Below are 12,713 nucleotides of genomic sequence, written 5' to 3' on the forward strand. Positions count from 1 at the left end.
TAAGTTTATTAATAAGCATGATTAAAAATTACTAATAATTGCCTCTCCTAAAAATGCACTAACCTTGAAATGTTTAAATGTTATCCTTCGATATGCATACCATTCACCATATTCACTAAGAGCTCTGAAGAACTGAAAAAGACTTCCAGTAGCCTCAGCTCTAGAAGTAAAAAAAAATGGAAAAAATATAAAAGAAATTACTGACTGTGTATCTCATTCTTAATATTAAGAATATCTGCACGCTAAATTTGTAGAATGAAACATTCAAGGCAAATAAGAGGAATATACAAACTTACTTTGATATAAACGCACACATTTCAGGAAACTCAGCCGGATCCATTAAGATATTCAGAGCTGTAACAGTTGGCTTGACACCAGATTCAATCTTAAATATATAAATATTAATCATTTTAGTTTAGAAAAAGAAAAAATATTTATGTATATTAAAAAAAATCAGTAAATATATACATTTTAAAAAGTCAATACAAATTTGCTTCAGACAAGAGTGTTTAACATTCTTCATTTCAGTCAAGCTTTTGGTTTTTCTTCAATCATACAGAAATATCAGATGATCCTTTTAGTAGCAAGCATGTATCTATAGAATACTGCTAGTAGTAATATTAAAGACAGATGATTACATGCATAAAGATGCAAATGGGAAAAAGTAGGAGATAAATTATGCCTTAAAATACATGGTTAAATTACTATATTGTGATGATAGACTGATTTTATGTAAAAATCAAGAAACTTCCTAAACACTGACTATGTGAAACAGTGTGTATAATTAATTCTTATTTATAGCTACAGTATATGCATGATAATAGTTTAAAAACAATGTCAATCATAACTAAGCCACATTAGGAATGACTAAACTAATTAGGAATGACTAAACTTAGCTAATTTATTACCTGAAAGTTTACTTTTTGTACTACGTAATATAAGAGAAGGGCATCCTTCTGCTTTTTAGAATTTCCTTATATCTCATAAATCATTAACACTGTTTACAGGCATTTTAGAACTGAATGAATGTTTAATACTAATACTGTAATTATAACCAGTTAAATTTTTCTAGTTTAATTTTTTTCTAGCCAAATTTCCCCCTATGATAAATAAAGTTCTATCTATCTATTTATCTAAAATCAAATTACAGATGTATGAAATTCTACTATGGGCAGTGCTGTGGCAAGGTGGGTTCCACTGCTGCTGCATGTTGTCTACTTATTCTGTTCCTCGGTTTTTCGCCAGCATTCTAAATGATGTGCACATCATGTTAACTATCAATTCCAAAATGGCCCCTGCAAGAATAAGCTCTGTGATGAACTGACACACTGTTCAAATCTGCCAGGATAGGTACTTGTCTGCCAAGTTGTTTTGCCTGCCTAAGGTAAAGTCATCTCTGATGGAGGATCGCAGGAATCGTCGGGTAGGAGGGGTCCCTTCATCGGTTTGGTTGGCCCAGCGCTGACTTATCTATGGAATGCCCAACAGAAAGTAGGCAGCTGGATAGCCAAGAACTCCAGGACTCTGAACAAATCCAAATCATATTATGTAACACTATCTACTGTTGAATTCTGCTCTGTACTTGTAACATTTCTATTGCGCAATTATATTGTATTAAGGATTGCTTGTGTTTTGTTTGCTGTATGGTACTGACCCCCTTTTTTGTCACCTACTGCACACCCAACCTACCTGGAAAGGAGTCTCTCTTTGAAATGCCTTTCCCAAGGTTTCTTCCACTTTTTCCCTACAAGTGTTTTTTGGGAGTTTTTCCTTGTCGTCTTAGTGAGTCAAGGCTGGGGCTGTCAAAAGGCAAGGTCTGTTTAAGCCCATTGTGATTTTGGGCTATACAAAAATAAATTGATTTGTATTTGTCACAAATTCATTTCACAACCTTCAGAATTTTTGCGCCATCATTTTGTAGATGGTTTTAGCCCCATTGGTGAGGCCATTTTGGACTTGATTTTCATGAATGTAGCTAAGTTTTTCCAAATGAGCTTTAGATGATGCTGTCACATTTACATTGTAAAAGGCGCCAGCATGCTATTTCCAATGAGTTAGCCATGGAAATACAAAATTTAAATTCACATAATCATTGTTTACATTAGTGAAAGTATATTTAATATAGAGTTACACAGTATACCGGTACTGAAACAGTAAAGAAAAAAACAATGATTAAAATGGTACAGCGAAAAGATGTCTTTAACTTCTGTGCCAGAGGTAATTGGTAGTTTTCAAGCACCTTGTGCTCAGTAATGTATTAGCACAATCCGAACTCTAAGGGGGACTGTGAATCTGGAACATGTATTTTTACATAAACGGACTGGACACTCCAAGAAGTGACCCTTTACCACTGCTTCTGCCAGTAATTTACGGACTACAGTGTAGCAGGAAAGTGTGCACATTTGCGGGCTGAGGCTGTGAATCAGTTCTGAGTTGGCTTGGGGTTGGGGGTAGTTATCCATTTTTTGGTTCAGAATCATTTTCATACCAGTACTGAGGTCCAAACGCTAGTATTAATATGTAAGTCAAAATTTCACTATCAATCCAACACTAATTTAACAGTACCTAGCAAACAAAATCTAATTTACCAATCACCAATTTTTGTTTTAATACTTGGCAACCATTTTTGGGGTTTACTTTTTAGTATTTGACTTGGCTTATTACTAAATTACTCTTTTGGCTTAATCCATCCATCCATTTTCCAATCCGTTGAATCCGAACACAGGGTCACGGGGGTCTGCTGGGGCCAATCCCAGCCAACACAGGGCACAAGGCAGGAACAAATCCCGGGCAGGGTGCCAACCCACCGCAGAGCTTAATCCTTAAACAATTATATTTCCCACTCACAAACATTAATATTTTACCTATTATGGAGGAACATTTACACTCTGTTCATAATTTTGTAATTGGGCATTGCAATTACAATTACAATTCATCATATCTAAACTAAACAAATTATTTATAAGAAATCTAATTTCAGTTGCACTTCCTTTTTGAGATATGTTCCTCTACAAATTTGCTTTTCTTGGCAATACTTAGATGTTGTGGGGTGGGTATGTAAAAATATTTTGTACACAGCTATTGGTGATTAATAAAATGAAAACCTTTCTTTATGTATTATACTTAAGGCAATAGCAATTAAAATGTACAGTACAAGACAAGTGGGCCAAAATATGCTACACTGGTTAGTGTCACTTCTTCATCACTAACTATTTGAAGTTTGTTTGTTCCCTTTATGATTATATGGGTTTCATACCACTACAAAAAGACATGCTGATTAGGTTTATTGGTGACTCAAAAATAGTCTAATACAAATAAAAGTGGGGTTCTGTATCCTGTTCCATTCATAGTGGGCTGATTTACGCCTTATGTCCTGTTAGTCAGGATTGGCACCAGCTCCCTACAACCCTGAAATGGATAAAAGTTTAGATAATGAACATATGAAACATAAGAAAATAAGTTGTTTAACCTTTCCTTGTAAAAGGCAAAATTCCACCCAAAAAGGCATGGAGTGACAAACTCCTGAAATCCTATGTCTCTGTATGGTCCTGACAGTACCTAAAACAGAAAACAAGAAATCAGGAAGAGAATTAATAAGCCTGGCAAAATTATTTTATATGCATGTATAACAAAATCAAAATGAAAAATTGTAGATTTATACCAGTTTTACAAATCATTCATGTAAAAATAGAAAGGCAATCTTTCTTTTTGTACAATTCTAATAATATTTTAACGATTTTAAATATTTTAGAGTCTTTAATGTAACTATTAAAAAAACACTAATGTTGGCCACATGTTCCTATCTATATATATAAAATTCTTTTCGCGTTTGAAACGGAAATTACGTATGACCACAGAACATATTATAATACAGGAACTAACCACTTTGTTTGTGGACGCCATTTTTATATCGTCTTTACAAATTTTTATTATTTATGTAAGAGTTATTTTACTGATATTGAAAAGAAGTAAATACAGTACAGACACACTGATCTATCCCATAGAAGTGCGCCCCGTATTGCCCTTTCCCAGCCCTCCTTTCTGGACTCCAGCGCTGAGCCGTCCGCTGCCAGGCGCATTCTGACTGTCACGGAAACTGCCACATTGTAACTTTATTTTAATTGCCAGTACTTGATAGTAGAAGAGATGAGGAAAACAGCTTTGTGTCTTCTACTTTTTAACTGTGCCGAGGTGTAAACAATGTGCAGGCAAGACTGCCTTCAACTGCGAGGGGTGATAAGAACAAAGTGGACGCTGGGAGCCACGGAATGTCGGGCTGCTCCGCCGGGTCGAGAGCTTCGGAGTTTCGGGCAGCATCCTCTCTTCTCGAACTGTTTGTGACACTTCGAGTGCCTCATTGGCTCCTGGGAGAGTGGAAATCTTTGCGAATGAGTGTGATCTGTGCCATCGAAGCAAGACTCTCTTTGTAAATTGCTCTGCATGACTACTTACTGTCCCTTAAGGTGAGGGTCCTCTTCATGTGAAGTATTGGACTTGGGAATTGTTTGGACCTTCTGCCCGTTAAGCATGGAAGGGCAGTGTCCACATTTCTCAGAATAATTTTTGTCTTAAATCATAGGCACATAGTGCAATGTTGTCAGACAGAAATTTGGAGGATCAAATAGAAAATGTTATTTCTATACCACAGCAGTCATGTAGCGCCTTTCACAAGTGATCTGCTACCGAGAGATGATCCAAATACATTTAAGCTGCTGTTAGTACTACTTACCTGTTGTGTTATAGCGCCTTTAAAATGAACTTTACCCTAAAGCACTCCAGTAGTGCTCAATGTATCTTTACTTCTTAAATGTTAATGTTTTACTGTTTAATAATTTCTATACTACATTTTATTTTTTTCCCTTGCTCTCAGTGAGTGAAGCCACTGGGTAATCAGCTAGTACTTTATATAACTCTGCAATGCACATTAAATCACTTTATGATGCACAACTGCAGTTTAGCTTTAAAGGTACCAGGGAGCTGAAGTTTATCTTAGCAGTTTCTTGCATAAGGCACACTAACTTATATTGGCCCAGATTTGGAAACTTAAACAGATGCAGAGAGAAAACACCAAATCCTCACATGTGGCGATGTTACCGACCTCAGGCCTAGGGGAACCTGGGCCAGGTACAAGCCACTGTTGCTACAGGGTATAGCCACAATGATATGGTGTAAAGCATAAAAGAAACAAACAGCAGTCCCGAGTCTCAGACCATACTTCTCTGTTCTCTTTATTCTCCTTTTTCCAGAAATATTATATATATATATATATATATACAGTATACTTCAATTTCTGCATAGATCAACATGGCAATCAGTGAAAACAATGGTGCAAGCCAATTTCCTCTGCATAACAAATAGTGTAAACACATTTACTTTGAGTCCTTGATTAGAAACCAATTTTCCAAGGAAGCAGACAGTTCTGCATCCCCACATTGTATGTAGATGAGATACTAAATCAAAGCAGTCTGACTATTCAAAGCAGGTGACTCTTTAGCAAGACAGGTAAATATTTATGTCTTGTAGATAGCCATCAGCAATAACCTGTAGCAGAATTTTCCAGAAATTCTGCCTTTTCTTTAAAACACTGGTTTATAGCCCATTACACTAAGCAACACACCGAAATGTTATATTCTTTATAATACAGAGTTCTAGCCCATTACAGCGACAAGACCAGAAATTTAATCTAGTTTTCTGAAGAAAGGAGGCAGCAGAGCTGATGACTGTCTTTGTTCAAATAAAATCATGCAATCTTTAATTTTCAATCTTCATAAAATGATAATACTTACTTCTTTCAATTGTCATACTTTGGCAGTCATTAAAAATTACACCATTTATTTTGGAATTATAAGAAAGACAAACTTCCAAGCAATCCATCTTTTGTCTAAGACTTTCCTTGCAGTCATTATACAATTCACTTTCTTGTGGTATTCTTCCAAAGGAACGGCTAGAAAAAGATGAAGTTCTTGTTAAGAAAATCCAGGACTACAATTAAATTTCAACACAGACAAAAAAAAAGTCAGCAATTTGTAAAACTATCATAAAGCCTCACACCAAACTAAAACAAAATTAGCTATTTTATAATAAACTGCTCAAAAAAAATTAATGGAGCACTTTAAAAACACATCAGATCTCAATGGGAATAAATCATGCTGAATATCTATAATGATATTGACTAGGTAAATGTGTTAGGAAAGAAAGGATGACCTGGAATCTTCTCCATGCCACTGAGACTGTGCTAGGCGACCCAGCAAACCTTCTGGCAATGGCACGTATTGATGTGCCATCCTGGAGAAGTTGGGCTACCAGTGCAACCTCTGCAGGGTCCAGGTATCACCTCATGCTACCAGTAGTGACACTGACTGTAGCCAAATGCAAAACTAGTGAAAAAACAGTCAGAAAAGATGTCAGAGGCCTCAACCTGTTAAACCATTCCTGTTTTGGGGATCATCTCATTGTTGCCCCTCTAGTGTACTTGTTGTTAATGCCATTAATGCCAAAGCAACAGAAACAATCCCCTCTGCAACTTAACTGAATAGATAAATATCCCAGAAGTTTCACTGACTTGATGCTATACTCTGATTAAAAAGTGGTCTTTTAATTTTTTGAGCAGTATATATAACAGTTGTGGTGGATGCCTGGGGCGACGACCCGGCCGTGGTGCCTTGGAAGACCGGAAGAGGGTGTACGCTCACCTCAGACCACGTGGGGGCGACCACTCTGGTTGCTATGGGGTCCACAGGTACAGAGCTTTGAAGCTCAACCCTGTAGAGTGCCTTGGAGACCCTGGACCTCAGCACTTCCTTCACACCCGAAAGTGCTGGGGGGAAGAAGAGCAGGGACACCCGGAGTGCTTCTGGGATGCAGCCGGCACTTCCACCACACTGGGGCATGTTGGTGGAAGATTGCCAGGAAACACCTGGAGCACGTCCAGGTGATTATAAAAGGGGCAGCCTCCCTCCATTCGATGGCTGAAGTCGGGTGGAAGAGGACAGAGCTCAGAGAAGAGGAGTGGAGGCAGACTAGAGAAGAGAAAGGCATTGTGAGAAGGCCAGGACTTGAGGGGTGATTGGTGCTGCTGCACTGGGTTTGTGCACTCTGTTGTACATAATAGTGTAAATAAACGTGTGTGTGGTGAAACCATCATGTCTACCTGTCTGTGTCCGGGCTGTTCCCCACACAGTCTATTAAAAAGAGAAAATTGCTAACTATATCAAAGTTATGTATAAAGATCATTCATTTCAATAATGACTATACATTTCACAGACATCATTTAGTATTTGAATAGATAGGTCGATAAAATTCATACTATCTTTTCTTTAACCTAATATCTTACATACAAAGACAACTTAAGCCTTTGATACTTATTTAATTTAATCAAGAAAGTTAAGCAAATCTCAATAGTTCATGTGCAAAAAAGTAACTACTACTTTTGATTAGGCAATTGGTTATTACATCTTTAACAAAAATAACTGAAATCAGGTAATTTCGTTATAGATCAGTATCTCAGTGAAATCTGGGTTAATTTCATTCCACTAGTCTTTATATTTTTTCAATTTCCATTCAGTGACATTAAAGACAACATCTTACACTTTCTTTCTTAATTCAGGAGGTTCATAATATTTCCTGTGAGGAATTTTGACATGTTTAGTTGCATTGTTTTGCGTAATTTTGATTCTGTTAAAAAGTTCTTGAGTGGAGAAAACTGCAGCACTCAAAAAATTCTCATGAGATATAATTGGCTTAGGAGTAGTGATATCACGATATCACTACCAGGATTTCTATATTTGACACCAAAAGCAGTGAAACTTTACAATACTCAAATCCTTTCAATACCACCGCTAGTGCCGGGCAGTATGACCAAAATTCTTTATCACTGTAATTTTCAAAATTATACTGGGTTCATGGTATTCAATGGTATTTTTTCCCATGCAGGAGTGGAAGTTAATCACATTTTCCACTGTAATTACTGTAGTAGACTGGTTAAGAATAACCTATTCCATTGTCTTGAGAATTGTACTTGCATAAACAAACATTTTAATGTGCACACAAGTATTAATACAGGTTTGCATGGCCCCATAAAGTGATAGTTTTCAAGGGGGTGGGAGCAATGAAGAGAAGCAATCACATCACATTACATGACAGTTGCAGTCAAAATACAGAACCTTTTTATTGAACAAACTTTGCAAACAACTTAAACTATAATTCTGACAACATATTTTGAATCATCCAAAGAGGCATTTAGACTTAGTAAAATATCCAGAGGTGCTTGTCAAAAGTTGTATTGCACTGAACATGTCTAAGGAAAGGAATAAATAGTAAATATTTTTTGTAAACCAAGTACACTTTCTGTTAATGTTAACAATCTCTGTCCACTGACATGTTAGCTATATGGATGGTAATGGTGTTGGTTATCTCGATCCACCACTTGTTTTTATTATCGTAGGCAGTACCTCTAGCAAACACATCTACAAGTGACGTCTGACCCGAGTGTCATTCCATCCATCATCCAAACCGCTACAGTATATCCTAACACAGGGTCACGGGGGTCTGCTGGAGCCAATCCCAGCCAACACAGTTCACAAGGCAGGAGCAAACCCTTCTAGCTTTTTCAGTTTTACCTGAGGACATGGAGGGAGCCAATCTTAGTTCCATACATTCATGGTACTTCAAACTATGTTTGTGGCTAAGGTGGTGCAGCAAATAGCTCAACAGCATTTGCAGTAAATAGTTTTTTGGTCCACATCCGACCTTTTGAAACCAAATCTCCAGACAACAGACACGGCTCCTTTTTCGGCAAAAGTTCTTCTGTGTCATCATGTTCCAACATTATCGTCTGCTATAGCTTCAGTTTCACAATGTTCTCTGTCCACTTTCACCGTTCAATACCTCCACTAATGTATGTACTCCATTGCATGCACATTTAGCGGTGCAGCAGTGAAAAAGGTCCCCCCCTTAAACAGTTTCCCGCTGTGCCACGTTCCAAACGTTGCTTAAGGCTGTTTAAACCGATGTTGCAGTATAAGAAAAATCCATATCATAACAAAAATAAAAAAAAAAAAGGTTTTCGGTATGAACTGGTATGGCTCCCAGCACTAACCACTGCAAAACAGAAATCACATTTGATTTTTTTTATTATTTATTAAAGTACTTCCATTATTGAAGAGAACAATATTGTGCCTTCTTCTGTAAAACAATATAAAATATATGAATACTAACATAAACAACAACTTTAAAATACTGGTATATCCATCATGTAGTTATCTAACTATCTTTTAAATAAACAAGTGTCGGTATTCATAAATATTAAAATACAATACAAGGCTTGAACTTCAATGTGTTGCAGAGATGGGGATTCCTGTGGGGAAAAAAAGTTATGATATTTGGGAGATTTCCACAAACGTTTAATTAAGAATGATAGGTCATGAATTTCCTAATTTATCTCAGCATGTGCACTGTGACAGATAGGGGGCACTGTCGTTCCTTTGAACCCTCAGTCCAGACACCAGATAAAAGTCCAATAATTATTTTTATTACGACAGTATAGAGCACAAAGCACCCTCTACTCCACAATACTCATAAACAATAACAAATAATCCAATCAATAATAAATCCTCCTCTCCCAAATGTGTTGTTCCCTTCCTCCCAACTGCTCGGCCGTCTGGGATCTGCCACAGTGCTTTATAGTTCATGACCCAGAAGTGCTTCTGATCCCTCAGTCCATGTGATTACCCAGCACTTCCAGGTCAGGTGAAAACTCCATTTCTTCGTCAGCCCGGAAGCACTTTATTTCTTCCGTCCTTGTGACATGAAAGTACTTCCGGGTTATATGAAAAATAAACATATCTGTGGCTCCCTGCAGCGTCCCCTAGCGACCCCAACGTTATTGAATTTGGGGCATCTCCACGTCGCAGAGAGGGCTCCCTCTGACGGCTTGGTGGTATTGGCCGGAATAAGCTGCTGGCCATAGTCCACAGCACATTCTAAATTTATTCTAACACTAGCAAAACACCTGCGCTTAGCAGCGGAGAAGTAATTTGTTAAAGAAGTTATGAAAAAGAAAAGGAAACATTTTAAAAATAACGTAACATGATTGTCAATGTAATTGTTTTGTCACTTTTATGAGTGCTGCTGTCATATATATATATATAAACTGCTCAAAAAAATTAAAGGAACACTTTGAAAACACATCAGATCTCAATGGGAAAAAGAAATCCTCCTGGATATCTATACTGATATAGACTGGGTAATGTGTTAGGAACGAAAGGATGCCACATTGTTTGATGGAAATGAAAATGATCAACCTACAGAGCCCTGAATTCAAAGACGCCCCAAAAATCAAAGTGAAAAAATTATGTGGCAGGCTAGTCCATTTTGCCAAAATTTAATTGCAGAAACTCAAAATTGTACGCAGCACTTTGTATGGCCCCTGTGTTCTTGTATATATGCCTGACAACATCGGTGCATGCTCCTGATGAGACGACAGATGGTGTTGTGGGAGATCTCCTCCCAGATCTCAACCAGGGCATCACTGAGCTCCTGGACAGTCTGAGGTGCAACCTGGTGGCATTGGATGGACCAAAACATAATGTCCCAAAGGTGTTCTATTGGATTTAGGTCAGGAAAGTGTGGAGGCCAGTCAATGGTATCAATTCCTTCATACTCCAGGAACTGCCTGTATACTCTCACCACATGAGGCCAGGAATTGTCGTGCACCAGGAGCCACTGCACCAGCATAGGGTATGACAATGGGTCCAAGGATTTCATCCTGATACCTAATGGCAGCCAAGGTGCCTTTGTCAAGCCTGTAGCGGTCTGTGTGACCCTCCATGGATATGCCTCCCCAGACAATCATTAACCCACCACCAAAGTGCTCATGCTGAATGATGTTACAGGCAGCATAATGTTCTCCATGGCTTCTCCAGACCCTTTCACTTCTGTCACGTGCTCAGGGTGAACCTTCTCTCATCTGTGAAAACCACAGGGCACCAGTGGTGCATCTGCCAATTCTGGTATTCTATGGCGAATGCCAATCGAGCTGCATGCTGCTGGGCAGTGAGCTCAGGGCCCATTAGAGGACATGGGGCCCTTGGGTCACCCTCATGAAGTCTTTCTGGTTGTTTGGTCAGAGACATTCACACCAGTGGCCTGTTGGAGGTCATTTTGTAGGGCTCTGACAGTGCTCATCCTGTTCTGCTTTTCCCAAAGGAGCAGATACCGATCCTGCTAATGGGTTAAGAACCTTCTATGGCCCTGTCTACCTCTTCTACAGTAACTGCTTGTCTCCTGGAATCTCCTCCATGCCCTTGAGACTGTCCTAGAAGACACAGCAAACCTTCTGGCAAAGGTACATATTGATGTGCTATTCTGGAGAAATTGGACTACCTGTGCAACCTCTGTAGGGTCCAGGTATCACCTCATGGTACCAGTAGTGACACTGACTGTAGCCAAATGTGAAACTAGTGAAAAACAGTCAGAAAAGATGAGGAGGGAAAAATGTTATTGGCCTCCACCTGTTAAACTATTCCTGTTTTGGGGGTCCATCTCATTGTTGCCCCTCTACTACACCTGTTGTTAATTTCATTAACACCAAAGCAGCTGAAACTGATTAACAACCTCCTCTGCTACTTAACTGACCAGATCAGTATCCAAGAAATTTCACTGACTTGATGCTATACAGTAATCCCTCGCTATATCGCGCTTTGACTTTCGCGGTTTTGCTCTATCGCGGATTTTATATGAAAGCATAACTAAATATATAACGCGGATTTTTCGCTGCTTCGCGGGTTCTGCGGACAATGTGTCTTTTAACTTTTTGCACATGCTTCCTCAGTTGATTTCATACAAGGGACGCTATTGGCGGATGACTGAGAAGCTAACCAATCAGAGCACGCAGTTAAGTTCCTGCTTGCTGAATGCAGTGTTAACCTGGAAGTCTCGTCTCGCTCATTCAGCATCAACGTGTTTCGCTGTGTAAAGAGTTGTGCTCTTTTGTGTTTATCTTTGTGCATAGTCAAGCCCTTCATTATGGCTCCAAAATGATCTGCTACTGCTTCAGGGGCCGTGCCCAAGTGCAAACGGAAGATGTTAATGATTGCCGAAAAGGTAAACGTTTTGGATTTGTTGAAGGCTACGATTCTTTTATTTAAAAAGTAGGAAAAGAATATAAGATCTACGGCCGCAGTGTCCTTTTAACCAGGGTGCAAAACGAGTTGTTAGTGGATGTAATAAGGCAGTAGTCAGGATGGAATCTGCTTTAGGGATTTGGATTGAAGACTGCCAGAAAAAGAACAACGGCAGTGCTACACAATCGCCTGAAGTGGCTCCTTTAAGGGCTGTAAAGCTCTCCTTTGTTGTGCAGTAAAATAAACCTCATTGTTATCAGACAAGTCATCGTGTCATTGTTGGTGAGTAACCATAATTAATTTTCTACTTACAGTACTTAGTATATGTATGTACGTTTAGTGTCACTGTACACACACATTTACTGTATACTATTTTTGTTGCATTATGCGTATTTATTGCTGGTGGCATGTCTATCGTAATGGCTGTAACATGTGATATCAGAGACACTCAATATCTTTAAAATAATATTTAGGTTTTACTGTATATAAACAGTGTGTTTATATACATAATTTCAATGAATCTTACCTAATATCTAAGGGAATACAAAGGGATTATGCTGTATAACTCTGCGGGGAATATTTATAAACAGT

General features: G+C 38.4%; 1 protein-coding gene across 1 annotated transcript in view; it reads right to left on the bottom strand.

The window, feature by feature from the left end:
* LOC120540257 (centromere protein P) overlaps positions 1-12,713 on the bottom strand; it is a 337,335-nt gene that overhangs the window by 293,106 nt on the left and 31,516 nt on the right. The window contains exons 3-6 of the mRNA XM_039770862.1: positions 5,787-5,944; positions 3,470-3,558; positions 297-385; positions 64-160 (exon numbers count right to left, since the gene is read on the bottom strand). Coding sequence (XP_039626796.1) covers positions 64-160; positions 297-385; positions 3,470-3,558; positions 5,787-5,944 — 433 coding nt within the window. The remainder of the gene's footprint in view (positions 1-63; positions 161-296; positions 386-3,469; positions 3,559-5,786; positions 5,945-12,713) is intronic.

This window comes from Polypterus senegalus, chromosome 12, assembly GCF_016835505.1.
Source record: "Polypterus senegalus isolate Bchr_013 chromosome 12, ASM1683550v1, whole genome shotgun sequence".
Taxonomy (NCBI): domain Eukaryota; kingdom Metazoa; phylum Chordata; class Cladistia; order Polypteriformes; family Polypteridae; genus Polypterus; species Polypterus senegalus.